The 20210-nt window shown below is 39.4% G+C and overlaps 1 protein-coding gene across 4 annotated transcripts in view; it reads left to right on the forward strand.

Annotated features, from left to right (window-relative positions):
- fgd6 (FYVE, RhoGEF and PH domain containing 6) overlaps positions 1-20210 on the forward strand; it is a 140813-nt gene that overhangs the window by 50618 nt on the left and 69985 nt on the right. For all 4 annotated transcript variants that reach the window (XR_006315036.1, XM_043713308.1, XM_043713310.1 and 1 more), the window contains 5 exons: positions 991-1147; positions 1338-1425; positions 19078-19128; positions 19220-19278; positions 19389-19460. Coding sequence is in view for 3 of the 4 variants with exons in the window: in XM_043713308.1 (XP_043569243.1) it covers positions 991-1147; positions 1338-1425; positions 19078-19128; positions 19220-19278; positions 19389-19460 (427 nt within the window). In the remaining variant the exon portion in view is untranslated. The remainder of the gene's footprint in view (positions 1-990; positions 1148-1337; positions 1426-19077; positions 19129-19219; positions 19279-19388; positions 19461-20210) is intronic.

Here is a 20210-nt window from a genome sequence, read left to right on the forward strand (position 1 = left end):
CCTTTTTGCTCTCTAACTTGTAAAAATCTGAAAATGATGGCAATGATGAGTAAATCTATTAGCTTCTGGAAATATTGAAAGAAGTGAACATTTTGTCAGACTTCAGCTTTAAATGCTGACCAGTATTTTATCTGTAGAAATTAATAAATCTGCTTGTCGTTCTAGTATTCGTTTATATTGCATTCCCAAGTTTTTCTTTTGTTTTACCTCGGTATTCTAAAACAAAATTAACCTTCACAATTAAATTCTGATCTCATTTGAACTGGTACATCAAAATAAAAACATTACTGTGCATTTTCTACCAAAAGAGATTTTCTTTACAACATGGGAAGCTATAGTAGTTTAATTCCCTCTTAATTACAACTTGTTCCTAGTTCTGAGGAAACCAGCATGTAGACTGCTTCATGGTGGCTTACAGGCAGCATGCTTTTTGAATTTCTAACCTAGTTACACAACTGAGAATGGGTGAAATCTATCTGTTGTGGATAAATGAATTCAAATGTTGAGGATTTCTACTCAGTTTCCCAATATGGTTTCTTGCACTTAAAAATAAGCATGTCTTCATTTCACAATCTATTGAATCACAAAGTGATAAATATAATCAAGGACTTCCAAAATCTTGATCAAGCAACCTTCTGCCTGTGTGACTAATGACCCGTACAATTCTAGGGCATTCATAGTTGAATCTGACGTTCTAATTATGTAACACTCCCACCTCACAATTATCATAGCAGTTGCTTAACAGCAGGACTAGGATTCTTGTCCAGTTTTGAGCTGTGTTCAATATCTCCATTGTCACCACAGGGACACTGGCATTTATTTAGATTGTATATGCTGCATCGCATTTATTCACTGAATCATGGAGTGTAAGGTACAGCATTCATTTTCCATATACCAACTATAGATTTACGCCAACAATATCAACTTTGTCTGTCTTTAATATTGAATTGCAATTTATTTCTGTTCCATGTTATCAAAATAACTTTGTAGGGAAGAGCATCAGAGAATAGCTGATATCTTTGTGGAGAAGGGACCATACCTCAAGATGTACTCAACCTATATCAAGGAGTTTGACAAGAATGTTTGTTTGTTGGATGAACAGTGCAAGAAGAACCCTACTTTTGCTGCTGTGGTTAGAGAATTTGAGGTAATAACCATCCTTAGATCAACATCAAATTTAACATTTTGCTGCAACACATTTGTATTTTCTATGGGCTAGATGTAAGACTTAATTCTTATGTAGCCTCCAAAATACATCACATGAAGTGCTCCAATGTATTACAACTGGTTTATGAATCTTCTCGTCTGCAAAATTTCGAGTTTCTCTTTTCTTTTAGATGAGCACTCGCTGTGCAAATCTGGCACTCAAGCATTACCTGTTAAAACCTGTCCAGAGGATTCCACAATACAAGCTGCTTCTAACAGGTATTGTTACTTCATTATTTCTGAAATATATGTTCATGCTGAAGTGATTAAAATATATTCCCACTATTTGATGGAAGACAACATCATTCAAGATACATTAGACATTCAGGGTGTGTTTATGTTGCATTGTAGTTGGCTTGTAATACAATGTTTAAAAAAGTTTTCAGTATAATGATTCTAATTTAGTATGTTTTTGATTTAAGCTGGCAAACTAAGCATACTACTGTTTGCAACACTCCTTGTGGTGTGTCTTGTCAGTTCATAGTAATTTTGGGTAGACTGCATTGTAGATCCAGGTATTATATTTACTGCATACCCATGGTAGGAAAATTTAAAATGTAGCCTACATCATTCTTTAATTAACTTTTAAGAGTCTCATACTTTCATATTGAATGCATTGAAGCAACAATGAATAATGGCAATTTGAAAGTAGCATTGACCTGTCTTTACATTAAAGACAGAAATTATTCCTTACATCTTTGATGCTTTATATCAACTAATTTAACTGAATCATTTGCCTCAAGAGAAATATCTTTGAACATCTTGTGATATATATAAATTACTTGGATGAAAATGTAAAGGGTGGATTGATAAGTTTGCAGACATTACAAAGATCAGTGAAATTTGGTAATGAAGAAGGTTGTCAAAGGATACAACGGGATATAGATCAGTTGCAGAAATGGAAGGAGAAATGGCAGATGGAGTTTAATCCGGATAACTGTACGGTGCTGCACTTCGGGCGATCAAATGTTAAGGAAGAGTAAACACTTAATGGCAGGGCCCTGAACAGCATTGATGTTGGGGATCTTGGGGTTCAAGTCAATTGCTTCCTGAAAGTGGCCATGCAAACAGATAGGGCGGTAAAGAAGGCGTATGGCATGCTTGCCTTTATTGGATGGGGAGTTCAGTACAAAAGTCAGCATGTCATGTTACAGCTTTATAAGACTTTGGTCAGGCCACACTTAGAGAATTGTGTTCAGTTCTGGTCGCCACATTCTAAGAAGGGTATAGAAAGTTTGGAGAGGATGCAGAAGAGGTTTTACCAGGATGTTGCCTGGATTAGAGGTTATGAGCTATGAGGAAAGGCTAGAAAAACCTGGGTTGCTTTCTGTAAAGTGGCGAAGGCTGAGGGAGGACTGTGATAAAGATCTGTTAAATAATGAAATGTATAGATAGGGTTGAAGTTCAGAATCTTTTTCCCAGAGTTCAAATGTCTAATACTAAGGGGCATGCATTTAAGGTGAGAGGGAGAAAGTTCAAAGGAAATGTGATGGGGCAATTGTTTACACAGAGTGGTAGGAGTCTGGAATGCACTGCCAGTGATGGGTGTGGAGACAGATAAGATTGGGGCATTTAAGGGACTTTTAGATAAGCACATGAATATGCAATGAATGAAGGGATATGGACCAAGGGCAGACAGAGGGGATTAGTTTAATTTGGCATTATGTTCAGCACAACAATATGGGCCAATGGGCCTGTTCTTATATTGTACTGTTCTATTTTGATTTGAAGATAACATTCATGTAGGCTTTGCTTTAAAAAATTGCTTATTATAATTCCTTTTTATATCTTCACGTTTCATTTCACTGAGAGTGACTGGCCTTGACATCAAAGTTGCATTTGACTGAGTGTGGCATTAAGAAGACGTAACAAAACTGGGGTCAGTGGGAATGAGGGAAAACTCACCATTGGTACACAGGAAGATGATTGTGATTTTGGAGGTTGGTCATCTCAGTCCGAGAACATCTTTGCAGAAAGTCTACAGGGTATTGTCCTTGGCTCAACCATCTTCAGCTCCTTCATCAATTACATCCTGGCCCTAATTCTGAGAAAACTAGCATGTTAACTGCTTCATGGTGGCTTGAATTTCTAACCTAGTTATACAACTGAGAATGGGTGAAACCTGTCTGTATGGATAAATAAGTTCAAATGGTGAGGATTTCTACTTAGTTTCCCAAAATAGTTTCTCGCATTTAAAAATAAGCATGTCTTCATTTCACAATCTATTGAATCACAAAGTAATAAATATAATCAAGGACCTTCAAAATCTTAATCAAGCAACCTTCTGCATGTTTGACTAATGACCCGTACAATTCTAGGGCATTCATAGCTGAGTCTGGCTTCTAATTATCTAACACTCTCACCTCACAATTATCATAGCAGTTGCTTAACAGCAGGATAGGATTCTTGTCCAGTTTTGAGCGTGTTCAATATGTCCATTGTCACCAGAGCTGAGATTGGCATTTATTTTGACTGTGTATGCTGCATCACATTTATCCATTCAACAATGGAGTATAAGCCACAGCATTCATCTTCCATATGCCAACTATAGATCTATGCCAACAATATCAATTTTTCATACCTTTAATATTGGATTGCTTTTATTTCATGTTATCAAAATAATTTTGGAGGGAAGAGCATCAGAGAATAGCTAATACCTTCATGGAGAAGGAACCATACCCTCACGATGTACTCAACCTATTCCTGCCACTGTAAGGTTAGATTTGGGGATGTTTGCTAATGGCTGCACAATATGTAACACCGTTTGTGACTTCTCAAATACTGAAGCAATCAATGTCCAAATGCATCTGACCTGGACAACATCCTGTCTTGCACTGCCAAGTGGCAAGTATCATTTGCCCCACACAAGTGGCAGGCAATGACAATATCCAGCTAGAGAGAATCTAACCTTTGGCCTTTGACAGTCAGTGGCAATAGCTTTGCTGAATTCCCTACAATCAACATCAATATTAATGATGGAGGTTACCATAAACCAGAAACTGAACTGGACTAGTGATATAAACAGGAGAAAGTGAGGGCTGCAGATGCTAGAGCTCAGAGCTGAAAATGTGTTGCTGGAAAAGCGCAGCAGGTCAGGCAGCATCCAAGGAACAGGAGAATCGACGTTTCGGGCATAAGCCCTTCTTCCTGTTCCATGGATGCTGCCTGACCTGCTGCGCTTTTCCAGCAACACATTTTCAGCTCAGTAGTGATATAAACACTTTGACCACAAGAATAATTTAGAAGCTCGGAATCCTCAGCCACGTAACCCACTTTCAAACACCTAATCTGTTACTGACAATGTTGATATCAAAGGAGTCATGAGATTTTGATCAAGTGACAGTGAAGGAACAGCGATATTGTTTCAAGTCATGATGGTGTGTGGCTTGGAAGGGAACTTGCAGAGAATGGTGTTATGTATCTTCTGCCCTGGTCCTACGTGCTAGAAGTTCCTGATTTGGAAAGTGCTGTTGAAGGCAAATTGGTAATTTGCTGCAGATGTGGACATGTCATTGTGACTCTGTACTCATGGAGGAGAGAAAAAATATTTAAGTTGAGCGATAGATGTTCTGATCAAGGAAAATATTTAAAGATTGATCATCTCCAACAAGACAATGTCTGGCAATTAATGTGACATGCCACTTGTCAACCCAAAGTTGAATGTTGTCTGGGTCTTGCTGCATATTGTTACAAAGTTGAAAGAGTATACGGACGCTTTAGTGTTTTCTAAATTTAAAGTACAGCCACAGCTGCCAGTATACAGAACAACTAAGAGACAGCTGTTCCAATTGACTGTTAAATGAATACCTGAGTTTTGGTTGCTGTTTTGGCAGCAATTCAAATTTAACCAATTAATTTAAATTATGCCCAGGATACCAATACCCAAATGAATTTGAATTTATTGTTTTGACAGCTTTGTACCAATGAGAGGGTACGATATTGAGAGTATAAAATATGAGGGCATTTTGAAAATTGTTCAGAGCAGCTGCCAAAGAGCCAGAGAGCAAAGGCCATCTGAAGAAATCACTATCTCGCTCTCAAAGAAATCTCACAAGGAACTATCTTATCAAAAGGTACCTTTTCCTGTATAAGAAGTAAGATGATGACTCAGGGAGAAGACAGCAGAATCGGAAGACTGGAAAGAAGATAGCATAAGAGACTGTATGGACTTTGAGAAATTAAGTTAATGTAATGTTTAATAATTGTGTTATTGGAACAGCATATTGTTATGACACAGTATAAACCCCTCTGCTAATTTAAAATCAGCAAGACAGAAAACATTCACCCCGAGCTGTAATCTGTTAAAATTCAAGAGGCAAAGAACTGTTCCAGAGGTCACTATTTGAAGTAAACATTAACAACTTTATTTCTTAAGTCCAACAGACAATATTAACGCCAACAACTATTTATAATGCCTTTCTCTTAAGTCTATCCTTTACCTCCCACTCTATAAAATTAGTCTGATTTTAAAAAAAAATTAAGGTTTACAAAAAACTACATCATGTTTGAAAACCAGCCAGCTTTGTCGACTCTCCTTTATAGATTTTCCTCTGTAGATTCTCCCAAGTCAGTTTTGATGTTCTGCTGTGCAAACTCCTTCTACGGACAGATACCTTTCAGAGAGCTCTTGAGCTAGCAGTCTCCGTGGCAGTTCTCTCTCCAGCTGTTCAAAATGTCCGGTTTTATACCCCAAAACATCAGATCATTTCATTGGTTTTAATTTTATTAAAATACTAAATTCAAATTTGCTTGGATTCTCTTATCTTGGGGCATAATTTAAACTGATTGGCCGAACTTGAATTTGTTTTTATTCCATAGCAACACAGATGTACTATTGGTTTTGACCAAGTGTTATACTGTTACCTTGTTCAGAACACTTTATGCTCTTCTTGCTAGCTTTTCAACTTTCTTAAAGATACAGTACCTTCGCACCTTCATAACAATATTAATAGAATTGTGGTCAGCTAAGGGATAGTTAGAGGACACTTCTGTTTGTTAATAGTTTTGGTTACTGTTCACTGTTAGGGTTAAGTAAATAAATTGTTATTTATACAGTGGAAATCAGGGATCTTCTTTCATACACACTTTTTTGACAGATTACGAGGCGAGGCAATCTTCTCTGGGTATTTTCGTTTAATTAGCAGAGGAGTTCGACTCTTGTGTGGTAACAATGTGGACAGACCTTTTCAGTATTTGAGGAGTCACTGCTGAAAATTGTGCAACGATCAATTAATATTCCCCTTCTGATTTTACTTTGGACAGAAGGTCCTTGCTGAATCAGCAGATGTTAATACTCTGAGGATCCCCTGCAACAATATCCTGCGTTGAGATAATCAAATCCAGGGTCATAGCCTTTACCTATGTGCTAGGTTTGACTCCAGCAATGGAGCTTTGTCCTCCTGATTTGCATTGACTTCAGGTTTGTTAGACATCCTTGACGACAAACTCTGTGAAATGTTATATTATTATCAGGGGCCATCACACTCCTCTCATCTGTGGGTTCAATTCTTTTGTCTATGTTTGGACAAGGCTGAATTGAGGTCAGGTGTTCCTGTGGAACCCACACTGTTGCATGCCTTTAATTTAATCTTAAACAATTGAGTGACACCTATATATATCTAAATAATGGCGTTGCCATAGATCCCCTCTAGATCCACTGCACAAACACTTTTTTAAACCTTCCCATGGGAAATATATTTTCAACTGAATGAGCTCTAAATTCCTACTCAATGCATATTTCTGATATATATGCGATCCTTGAATTTGCAGCCACCCATACACACCTTACTAAGCTCTGATGAATGCTCAAATTCACTATTTAGACAGGGCAGCCCAACACAACTCCAGCTTCCTCAACATCTGATCTTTATTTGAACATGAAGCAAAAAAGTTGAGACATAGCTATTGTAAGGTTGCAAAAGAATGTTACATGCAGCTGAAGGATTTTGTCTTACACTGATCAAGTCACATGTAGAAACAATCACAACAATTTACATCACAGGAGAAAAGGATCGGCAAGTCCACTCTAGCCGAGGCTTTGCCATGTAGAATGTGGGGAACATTAGGCTCCTTGAGCTACCATGAAATTCAAAAAAGGTACAAGGCATGGACATTTTACTTTTATTTACAGAGAGCAGGTCCCTATGTACTGAAACTACATTACTTTTAGTAAGTGGACAGAGCCACATTACCAGCTTGAGTGCTTTATCTTAAATTGATCATTTGTGTAAGATGTCACTAGGATTATTCAGCAAGTTCTGCTCAATCACAGAGTCACATTTATTGGTTGACACTTTATTCTGGGTTTGCAAGGACAGCATGAATATTTATAGTCTACTAATGTTATAAAGAACATTTAAAGGAACATACTATTTAATCTGCCAGTCATTAAGATACCCAGTATTGCTCTTCCACTAAACTTTGTGCAAAATGAAGGCATTACATGTTTTTGGGCTGATGACAGCATCCTGTTAATGGAAAATACACTTGGATCACCTTAGGAGCAGTGCAAAATAGCTTGCTCAAGTTGTTGACTACATTTTTGAGATACTTTGCATTTCCAGATTAATTTGAGGTAGACTAGATACTTCAAATCTTCAACAGTTGGCAGCCTGTGGTCCATTTATGAGTTTGCATGGTACATAATCAACAATGATCTGATAAGGCTAGCCTTTGCCCTGTGGGATAGTTTTGATGCATTCTGTTTTTGCATTCAGCTTGTAAGTTGATCAAAAGGTCCTATTTTAGAAGATTGCTTATGAGGCCAATGTTATAGTGCATGAAGCTATACAAATCCCAATGTGCATTTTAAATTGTGAAGATAGGCTTATGGTAAACAATAGTTTGGAAACGCTTATTGGATTTCTCAACTGTGTGTTGGATTGCTCCATCGCAAAAGTGAATTTGAGCATTCAATGGAGCGTGGTAAGCTGTGTAAGGAATGTGCAAATTTAAGAATTGCGTACATGTAAGAAATATGCATAATTGGGGAAATTAGAGCAGATCAATGGAAAACCTGTCCGAGGGAAAATAATAAAAATATTTGTGTGCATTGGACCTAGAGTTCATGGTTCCATGGCCACACCATCTATTTAGGTGTACACCAGTGTCATTAAAATAACTGAGAATTGTTTAGTTGATAAATTTGGTGAAAACTGATTCAGAAAATAGCACATAGGAAACAAAGGAAACATAGGAAAAAACCTGATTCAGAAAATAGGAAACAAAGAACAAACTGAATTTTAGTTTACTGTTCAAATGACTATTTAAAAGAACAATATGAAAATTCTTCTGCCTTTGTATACCACCAGTGTGTGTTGGAGGCGTTGTTGTGGAATGCTACTAATTTCATTTTATGCAAAATTAGAACTAAGTAAAATAATAAAATGTTATTTTATTTTGTTTACTTCATAATTATGAAGAGCTCAGGAATCTTCATTCCATATAAAATTAGTTTTCATTGCTGTCAGCTAGGAATAGTATGATTGATGCAGTCAGACTTTGTTACCTAATTTTCTCTCACCTGGAGGGAAGGGTAGTGCTGAGTCTCCATTTACACATACCACATCAATAACTTGCTATGTCAACGTTTTGATGAGGCTACGCTTGAGTTAGATATTCCATTGCTATGTTTACGCTATATCCGTGGAACTCAAATTTGCAACTGCATCATCGGTTTGGGCATGTAGTGTCTTGTTCAGTATTGCCTGACTGGAACTCTTTTCTTAACACTGGGTAGGTCATGATGCATGTGTGGTCACACATAGTCACAAGGCTCCTTTCCAACAGGTAAAATGCAGATGGTAGTTTTGGCATTATCAAAACATTGAAATTAATTCTAGGCAGGTTGAAAAGATGGATGAGATCCAAGATCCTGAGGCACTCCTTAAATTTAGTTCGATAATGTACTGGAGTGACATTCACATACCATATCAAATTGAAATAGTGAACTACCTTTCCCCATTAGTTGTTTATTTCCTTTTTTTTCAGTCCTGTTGCCCCCAAGGCTCAGATTTGAATAGCACGCTTTTCATTGGTGCAAAGTAAATGGTACTTACAGCAAGACTGAAACTATCGGGCTAATCACAGAATAACAGAATTATTACAGCACAGAAGAGGCCTTTCTGCCCATCATGTCTGCACTGGCTCTCTGAATGAACATTTCACCTTGTATCACTTTACTAATTTCTCCCCATTAATCTGCACATTGTTCCTTTGAAAATAACTTTTTAATTCCCTTTTGAAAGTCTCATTTTAACCTGCTTCCACCAGAAACTTTTAGGCAGTGCATTCCAGACCCTAATCACACTGTGTGATAAAGGTTTTTTTTCCATATCACTTTTGCTTCTTTTGCCAAATACTTTAAATCTGTACCTTCTTGTTTTCAAGCCTTTCATGAATTTCAACGTTTAATTTTGTCTGCTCTGTCCAAATCCCTCAGCACTGGATACATTTTTGGAAGTTTTTTTTCTGAATCTTCTTCAGTATCTTCATGACCTTTCTAAAGTGTGGCAACCTGAGCTAGATACAGTGCTTCAGCTGACGCTAAACTAGCAACTTGTATAATTTCAACATAACCTCCTCAATCTGTACTCTACACCCCAGTTATTAAAATCTGAGATAATATATGCATTATCAACTGTTCTCTCATCCTGTGCTACCATCTTTACTGACGTATGCACATAAACAGCAATGTCCCTATGGATATGCACTCCTTTTCAAGTTGTACTCTCAGTTTTATATTGTCTGTTCATATTTTCCGACCAAAATGTATCACCACACATTTCTCCACATTGGTTGACAGCTGCTACTGGTCCGCCTTTCGAAATTTGATACCATGCTCCTCATTTTTTGCAATGCCTCCTGGTTTCATACCTTAAATTTTGAAATTATGGACAAGGTACATGTTATTAATATATATTAAAATAGGAAGTGTCAAAATAGAAAAAGGAAAAGCACGGATCCCAAAATTGGCCACTAGGGAACACCACTGAAAACCTTCCCAATTTAAAGAACATCTATCAACCACTGCTGATCCTATCAACCAGTCAATTCCTTTTCCTATTGCTACTGTCCTTTTTATTTCATAAGCTCAGACTTTGCTCAAAGGCTTTTTAAAATTCTTCCACAGGATGAGGGTATCCCTGACTAGACCACCATTTATTGCCCATCCCTAATTACCCAGAGAGCAGTTAAGAGTCAACCAAATCAGGTGAGGATGGTAGTTTCCATCCTTAAATGACATTACTGAACTAGATGGGTTTTTCTGGCAATCCACAATGGATTCATGGTCATCATTAGACTCTTAATTCCAGATTTTTATTGAATGCAGATTCCACCATCTGCTATGATGGGATTTGAAACCGGATGCCCAGAACATTAACTGGGTTTCTGGATTAACAGTCCACCGATAATATCACTAGCCCATCACCTCCCCAAAACAATGTACAATATTGTATCAAATGTCTGTTTGGAAGTCCATGTGCATCAATAAAATTGCTCTCATCAACCCTCTCTGTTACGTCTTCAGAAGATTCCAGTAAGTTAATTAAACGTGATATTACTTAAGAATCACATGCTAGTTTTTTGTTTTAATTAACCTGCAGTTGTCCATGTGAGTTTCAATTTTGTCACAAATTATTGTTTCCAGAAGTTTTGACCACCACTGAAGTTAAACTGACTGGCCTTATCTTTCTTTCCTTTTTTTCTCAAATATTTACCATTTACAGTTCCAATTTCCATTCTCTTTGTATCACAATATAATTCCTACAGTGTGGAAACAGGCCATTTCGCCCAACAAGTCCACACTGATCCTCTGAAGAGTAACCCACCTTAGTATCCTTGGAATGTATCTCATCCAGTCCCAGATTCTTATCAACTATCCAACATCTCATTCTTATCAAATGTTAGCCCTTCTAGTGACTGAGTTAACTCCTTTCTCTTCTTGGCTTTTGCAACATCAATTTTCTTTTAAAAGATGGATGTGAAGTATTCATTTAACATATTGGCTACTCCCCTCCCCACCCCCCACTGAGCTTCAATATTCAACCTGGTTTTCAATTGGATCTTCTATTTGACATCAGTCAAAATACACCTTTTCTTCGTTATCTTAATTTACGTCGATTTTGTCAACCAGAAGCTCTTGCCTTGTTTACCTTAATTTTCCTTTTTGAGAATACAGAGGGTTCCAAGGTGGAATATAAGGCATTCCTCCTCCAGGCGTCAGGTGGTAACGGTTTGTTGGTGGAGGTGGTCCATGATGGAGTGGAAGGGGAAATTTAAGTGTTCAGCCATGGAGCTGTGGGGTTGGAGGATGCGGGTGTCCCAGAGATGTTCTGTGAAACAATCCGCAAGGAGACGTCCTGTCTCCCCGATGTAAAGGAGACCACACTGGGTGCAACGGATGCATTGGTAGAGGTACAGGTGAATTTCTGACAGATGTGGAAGGATCCCTTGGGGTCTTGGACGGAGGTGAGGGAAATGGTGTGGGTGCGGGTTTTGTACTTTCTGCAGTGGCAGGGAGAGGTGCCAGTGGTGGGGAGTGGGCTGGTGGGGACTGTGGACCTGATAAAGGAGTTGCGGAGGGAATGGTCTTTTCGGAATGCTGATAGGGGTGTCTGCTCCTGCTCAGCATGCGCTCTGCCTATTCATGAGGTAAGTTCCTCAAGCAGTGATTTACCTTCCTGGCAGCCCCCTGGTCGTTACTCCCACTTTCTTGCTGCTAAACAAAAATAGCAATAACAAAAAAACCTAATTTTTTTATTGCTAGTTACACATAATTACTGTAATTGAGTATGATGATCTGCTACTGTCAGAAATATGGTGACTCAGTTTTTAGTACTGCTGCCTCAGAGTGATAGGGATCCAATTCTTGCCTTGGACAACTGTATTCTTCCCGTATCTGCAATGGTTTCCTCTGGTAGCTCTGGTTTCCTCCCACCATGCAGGCTAAATTGCCTGTGGTGTCAGGGATGTTCAGGCTAAGTGGATTAGCTATGGAAAATGCAGGGTTACCAGGATAGGGTAAAGGGATGGGGGGAGAGATCTGGGTGGGAGACTCTTCAAAGTGTGACATGAATGGCTGAATGTCCTGCTTTCACACTGTCGGAATTGCGTGATTCTATGATACTGTATTTTGACCTATAATACAAACAGGTAAAAGTTCAGTTTGTAATTTTTCTGGCTCAACCTATATTGTTTCTACCACAGTTAAATGAAATTTTCTTATGCTGAAGTTAATGTGTAGGTGACATTTCTTGATGCTCAGAATTGATATGCTGGACAATTAAGGCTCTTTGAGCATGATGAAGGGCTTATGCCCAAAACATCAATCCTCCTGCTCCTTGGATGCTGTGTTTTCCCAGCATAATACTCTCGACTATTAAAGAAAAATGTTGGTATATTGAAATTCTGTACTTGGTATAGATTAGAGGACTTAAACTAATTTTTTGCTGAAAAGCAAAGCACATTTTTAAAGTATTTTGTCTTGTACTCACCAGAACAAATTTGTTTTCTGAAAAAATGTTTGGCAGTGCAATTAACAAGAGCCCTAAACATGCAGCATTTTTGTCCAATCATATGCTCACCAAAAGCACAGAGTTTGTCGTGGCGTGTAGCTTTATTTTTGGTGTTTCTATCTTCCAAGTTAAATGGGAAGAGGTATTTGATGAGTATGAGCATTTCTGTTTCTATCCTACTGCAATGCAGTGTCCCAATGAAAATGCCAAGACCTTGTATGCATATTGTACAATACCAAATTAATTGTCTCAAGCAGCCTACACTTGTATGCTAGGTGCATTTCCATGATGGGGTAGCATTTTCTCAACAATCCTGAGTATGCTAACAACTGCACAAATGCTGTAAGTCTAAAATAAAAGTAGAAAATGCTAGAGAAACTCAGCAAGCCTTTGAGCACAGAACAGTGTTAACTTAAGAACTGAAGAAGAACCAATTTTACGAATAAGGTCTTAAAGAAACTAGTTGTTGGTAGCAAGCATGATCAGATTATCCAAACCTGCCTAATATTGAAAAAAATGAATTGGAGAAGGTTAATGAAAACGACAGTCAGAAATGGGTAATTTACAATGGGGAACAAAGAAATGGTTGATGAATTCAATTCATACTTTGTTTCTGTCTTAACAAGGGTGAACACAAATAACATACCAGAAATGATGGGGTTTAGTGAGAGGAAGGAATTGAAGCAAATTTGTATTAGTGGAGAAATGGTATTGGAGAAATTAATAGGATTGAAGGCTGCATTACTTCCAGGTTACACGAGGAAGTGGCCCTAGAAATAGTGGATGCATTGGCAGTCAGCTTCCAAGGTTCTTTAGACTCTGGAACAGTTTCTACAGATTGGACGCAAGCTAATGTAACCCCGGTATGGAGAGAAACTAGGGAGTTATAGATTAATGAGTCTGACGTTGATAGTGAGTCCACCATCAAGGATATTAAAGCAGAGCGCGTACAAAACAGGATAGAATCAGACACAGTCAACATGGATGTACAAAAGAGAAATCATTCTTGACAAATATACTGCAATTCTTTGAGGATGTAACTACTATAACTGATCAGAGGGAGCCAGGAGATGTAGTTTATTGTGATTTGTAGAAGGCTTTTTGACAACGTCCTACATAAATGATTAATGTGTTAAATTCAAGTGCATGGGATTGAGGGTAGTGTAATGAGATGCATGGAAAATTAGTTAACAGACAGGAAACAATGAGTAAGAATTAATGGGTATTTTTCTGAATGGCAGACAGTGACTAGTGGGGTACCACAGGGTACAAGGACCCCAACTACAGAGGAACCTCGATTATCCGAGCGAGGTGGGCGGGCACTATTTCGTTCGGATAATTAATTATTTGGTTAATTGATTTCCTCTGGGGCTCGGAGTATTCTGGTAAGTCTGCTCCCCGTTCAGGAGACTAGGCAGCAGCACATTGTGCACGAGCCCTCGCTTCCTAAGCCCATCTGCCCCCTGACGCCTGCCCCTTGCCTACCCCGCCCCTTGCCTACTCCCTACCCCATGCACAGTCAGCCCACACACCACACCCCCGCGCTCACCCCCAAGTCCATCCAGCCCAAATCCACCCCCAACTCCCCTCCCCTGCCCGCCACCCCCTGCCTGCCCCAACCCCAATCGCCCCAGCCCACCCCCAAGTCCATCTGCCTCTACCCCATCCCCCTGCCTACCCCCAACCCTGTTCACCCGTCCACATTCTCCCACCCTCCACCCCCCACCTCAGGCAGCCAGACTGTATACCTACAGTAAGACTGCTGCTGCCTTTGTGGGGTAAGTCTCCAAATAGCATAGACACAAACGTTTTACTGCAACATTTTGACAGGTTCCACCTCTGCCCTGTACAGGACAATATTGAAGAGATTATCTGGGGGGGGGGGGGTGTTTAGGGTACACCCCTAAGTAGAACTCCAGGGAAAGTGTGAGAAGAGAGAGAAAGCGGGAGGTCAGTCATTTGGAGATGGTGCCTGGACTGTCCAGGACTGTGCATTTCAGTGAGCCGAGTTCATTTTTAATCATTGTGCCTGTAAACAAAAGACGCGATCAGGGTTGAAACAGCTCTTTGATGTAATGTTTATCGGAACCTTGAGATCCCCTTCGGATAATCTGTAATTCAGATTATTCATATTCGGATAATCGAGGTTCCTCTGTACTCACAATATATGTTAATGATTTAGATGAGGAACTAAATGTAAAAATCTCAAAATTTGCAGATGATCCAACACTGGGTGGAAAGGTGAGCTTTGAGGAGGATGCAGAGATATTACTGTGTGATTTGGACAGTCTGAGTGAATGGGCAAATGCATGTCAAATGCAATATAATGTGGATAAATGTAGATTATCCACTTTGGAAACAAAAATAGGAATGTAAATTGTTCTTTGAATGGCTGTAAATTGAGTGACAGGAATGTTCAATGAGACCTGGACCAGTTGCTGAAAGTAAGTGCACTGGTACAGCAGGCAGTAAAGAAGACAAACTATATGTTAGCCTTCATCACAAGAAGCTTTGAGTCTAGGAACATGGATGTTTTGCTGTAGTCATACAGTTACAGAGTTATAGAGATATACAGCATGGAAACAGACCCTTCGGTCCAACTCGTCCATGCTGACCAGATAGCCCAACCCAATCTAGTCCCACCTGCCAGCACCTGGTTCATATCCCCCCTAAACCTTTCCAGTCCTATACCAGGTGCCTTTTAAATGTTACAATTGTACTAGCCTCCACCTAGTGTGTGTGGAATGAGCCTCGGGCAGCTCATTCCACACACACACCACGTGTGAAAAAGTTGCCCCTTAGGTCTCTTTTATATCTTTCCCCTCTCACCCTAAACCTATGCCCTCTAGTTCTGGACGACTCCACCCCAGGGAAAATACTTTGTCTATTTATGCTATCCATGCCCCTCATGATTTTATAAACCTCTGTAAGATCACCCCTCAGCTTCCGACGCTCCAGGGAAAACAGCCCCAGTCTATTCAACCTCTCCCTATTGCTCAAATCCTCCAACCCTGGCAACATCCTTGTAAATCTTTTCTGAACCCTTTCAAGTTTCACAACATCCTTCTGATAGGACAGTGTTATGAAGGTTTAGAGGTATACTGTACCTTTAAGAAAGACTGGAAGTTGGTATGGACTTAGAGAGAGACAGAGAGTACTGAAAGAAGTAACAATGTAACACTTGGTCGAAACAAATAGCAGCAAATGAGTTGCCACGATACAAAAACAAATTCAAATTCAGCCAATCAGTTTAAATTATGGCCCAAGATACCAAACTCCAATCAAATTTGAATTTAGTATTTTGATAATATTAAAACCAAAGAAACAACCCAATATTTTGGGATATAAAACCGGAAATTTTGAACGGTTAGCGGGAGAACTGTCAAGCCACCAACAAGTACAGACTGCCAGCAAAACAGCTCTCTGAAAGGTATCTGTCTGTAAGAAATTTATGCAGCAGAACATCGAAAAGACGACAGAAGAAAATCTGCAGAGGAAGATACAAAGAGATGATTCAACAGCTGACTGGTTTTGAAAGTTGAATTTTTTTTTGTATAGCTTAATTTGGATTTTTTATTGGGCTAGTATTGTCGAGTGGCAGGTAAAAGATAGGTTTAAGAGAAAGGAGTTGTAAATAGTTGTTGGATTTAATATTCTCTGTTAAAGAATAAAGTTGTTAGCGAGTTTTGAGAAGATTTGTAGCTCAGGTTGAGGTTTTGGATGTAGGTTTGCTCACTGAGCTGAACGGTTCATTTCAGACGTTTCGTTACCTTACTTGGTAACATCTGACCCAAAGGCACATACACCAAACACCACTAACTTCATCAACAAGGAGAATATCATCAAGCAGTGGACCTATGCCTTACCACCCACTTCACCTTCAACATCAGAACTTACAGACAAACCAATGGAACACCCATGGGATCTCTGATATCAGGGTTCTTAGCAGAGGCAGTAATGCAGAGACTTGAGCAAACAGCTCTGCCAACCATCCAAACCAAACTCTGGGTCCTTTACATGGATGACACCTTTGTCATCACTAAACGAAACAAGTTAGAGGAAACCTTCAAGACCATCAATAATACCCTTACTGGCATAAAATTCACTAAAGAGGAGGAAATCAACAACAAACTGCCAATCCTAGCTGTCACAGTAGAGCAAACAGCCAATGGGGAACTTCAAACCAGCGTTTACAGAAAAACAACACAGACAGACCAAATATTGAACTACAGAAGCAATCATCCCAACACCCACAAATGAAGCTGCATCAGAACATTTCAACGAGCCAACACACAATGCAGCACAGAAGAACTACGCAGAGCAGATGAAAATCACCTATACCATGTATTCAAAAAGAATGGGTACCCAATGAACGATTTGTCAGCAACAAACCCAAACAAGCAGACTAAACACCTCCAGAAACCCTAGCCACTCTCCCCTACTTCAAAGACACCTTGGAAATAACTGCCAGACTACTCAGACCTCTTGGCATCATGGTAGCCCACAACACACCAACACACTAAAACAGCAGCTAATGAACTTGAAAGACCCTATACAGACAACAAGCAAAACTAATGTCATTTACAAAATACCATGCAAGGACTGTAACAAATACTACATTGGACAAACAGGCAGAAAACTAGCCACCAGGATACATGAACACCAAGTAGCTACAAAAAGACATGACCCTCTCTCACTAGTATCTTCACATACAGATGGAAGGACAACACTTTGACTGGGATAATACATCCATCCTAGGACAAGCCAAACAAAGACACACATGAGAATTGCTAGAAGCATGGCATTCCAACCGGAACTCTATCAACAAACACATCGAGTTAGACGCCATCTACCACCCCTAAGAAAAGGAACAGGAAGTGACTTCACCACAGGAAATGACAACACCAACCCAAAGAAACCCAAACATATAAATAGAAAGCAGGAATTTTCAGCATTGCTTCGCATGAGGTCTACTGAAGATATTACCTAGTAAGGTAACGAAACGTCTGGAAATGAACCTTTCAGCTCAGTGAGCAAACCTACATCCAAAATAAAGTTGTTAATTTTTACTTTCAATAGTGACCTTTGGGATAGTTCTTTGCCTCTTAAATTTTAACAGACTACAGCATGAAATGAATCTTTCTGTGTGGTTCGTTTAAATTAGCAGAGGGGTTTATCCCATGTCTTAACAAATGCATTGATGAGACCTCACCTGAAGTATTGTGTGCCCGTTTTGGTCTCTTTATCTGAGGAAGGATATGCATGCTGCAGAGGGAGTGCAGTGAAGGTTTACCAAATTGATTCCTGGAATGGCAGGATTGAAGTTTGTGGAGACATTAAGTTGGTTAGGATGTATTCACTGAAGCTTAGAAGAATGAGAGGAGATCTAATAGAAACCTATCAAATTCTAACAGGACACCAGTAGGTTAGATGCAGGAGGGATGTTTCCGATGGTGGTGGAGTTCAGAACCAGGGACCATAGTTCAAGGATAAGGGGTAAGCTTTTTATGACTGAGATAAGGATAAATGTCTTCACCCAGGGAGTGGGGAGCCTGCAGAATTCACTACCACAGAAAGTGATTGAGGCTAAGACATTGTGGTTTCAATAAGGAGGTAGACATACCTCTTGTGGCTAAAGGGATCTAAGGATATGGGAGGGGAGGGTGGGGGATGGGATTAGGACATTGAGCTCAATGATCAACCATGATCATGATGAATGGTAGAACAGGCTTGAGGGGTGGAATGGCCTAGTTCTGCTCCTATCTTCAATGTTTCTATGATTACATTACTTAGCAGGGTGGAAACCACATTCAATATTACTTTTTTCAAAATCAACATAACCTTAATGTTTTTAGATCCTGTCTAACGTTTTTTTTAAAAGAAAGGAATTGACAATCTTATAGTAACATTTGACAATCAAATATATTTTCCCCTTTCCTTTTCCATCTTTCTCTTCTCGCCTCAAAGACATTTCTTTTTAAACTGGGTTACAATGTCAAAGATTCTAATATTAATATTGCAGTTTTTTAAAAATACATACTTATGAACTAGATGTCATTGTCAAAGCCAGTATTTACTCCTCATTTCTGATTGCTCTAAGAAGTGAGCCTTAATGGTGACTATAGGCAGGCTGGTTAATGACTATTTGAACCCTTTCTTAAATCCATTGTTCCTTTTGGAGTCATTTTCAAAGGGGCTATTGAACCACATTTGTGATCTTCAATACAGATCACATCTGCTCTCTCTGGTTCTTTCATGTATTGAATAAAGGTACCCAGCCATTGGGAGAAAATGTATATTTTTAACCTACAAGTAGCTTAAGGCATACTCTGACTGAAACTTCTATGTATTCCAGATTATATGAAGAACCTGTCAAAAGACTGTGCTGACTACAAAGATACTCAAGGTATTAAATCATCTCAAATAATTGTTTATAAAATAGTAGCATTTTTGACTTTCATATACTAAGATACTGATGATTATCTTTCTGTTGTCAGCTGCTCTTGCCATTGTTGTAGAAGTAGCAAACCATGCTAATGACATAATGAAACAAGGGGTAAGTAAACAAATTTAACTCACTACTATTATTAATTCATTGCTCTGTTTGATTTTTTTTTAGAAACTAGCTGTAATCTTAAAGTCGTCTTTTTCTCCCTCCGCCTCTAGGATAACTTCCAGAAGCTGATGCAGATTCAATATAGCCTAAATGGCCAACAAGAGATTGTACAGCCTGGAAGGGTGATTATTGCTGACTGACAACAGAAACATCTATTCAAATATTTAAAGGGAATTTTGTAAACTATTGAGTGCAGAAAAGGAGATGCATCTTTCATTTATGCTGTGGTTCTGTTCGCCGAGCTGGAAGTTTTTGTTGCAAACGTTTCGTCCCCTGGCTAGGCGACATCATCAGTGCTTGGGAGCCTCCTGCGAAGCGCTTCTTTGATGTTTCCTCCGGTGTTTATAGTGGTCTGTCCCTGCCGCTTCCGGTTGTCGGTTTCAGCTGTCTGCTGTTGTGGTTGGTATATTGGGTCCAGGTCGATGTGTTTGTTGATGGAGTTTGTGGATGAATGCCATGCCTCTAGGAATTCCCTGGCTGTTCTCTGTCTGGCTTGCCCTATGATAGTAGTGTTGTCCCAGTCGAATTCATGTTGCTTGTTGTCTGCGTGTGTGGCTACTAAGGATAGCTGGTCGTGTCGTTTCGTGGCTGTTGGTTCATCTCGGAACTGACAGCCAGACTACTGCGACCCCTAAGACTCATAACAGCCACGCTCAGACAACAACTCACCAGAACGAAGGACCCAATACCCAACATGTGCAAAACTAATGTAGTGTACAAAATGCCATGCAAGGACTGCACAAAACACTATATAGGACAAACAGGAAGACAGCTAACAATCCGCATACATGGACATCAACTAGCCACGAAACGACACGACCAGCTATCCTTAGGTGCCACACACGCAGACAACAAGCAACATGAATTCGACT

The sequence above is a fragment of the Chiloscyllium plagiosum genome, chromosome 23 (genome assembly GCF_004010195.1).
Source record: "Chiloscyllium plagiosum isolate BGI_BamShark_2017 chromosome 23, ASM401019v2, whole genome shotgun sequence".
Taxonomy (NCBI): Eukaryota; Metazoa; Chordata; class Chondrichthyes; order Orectolobiformes; family Hemiscylliidae; genus Chiloscyllium; species Chiloscyllium plagiosum.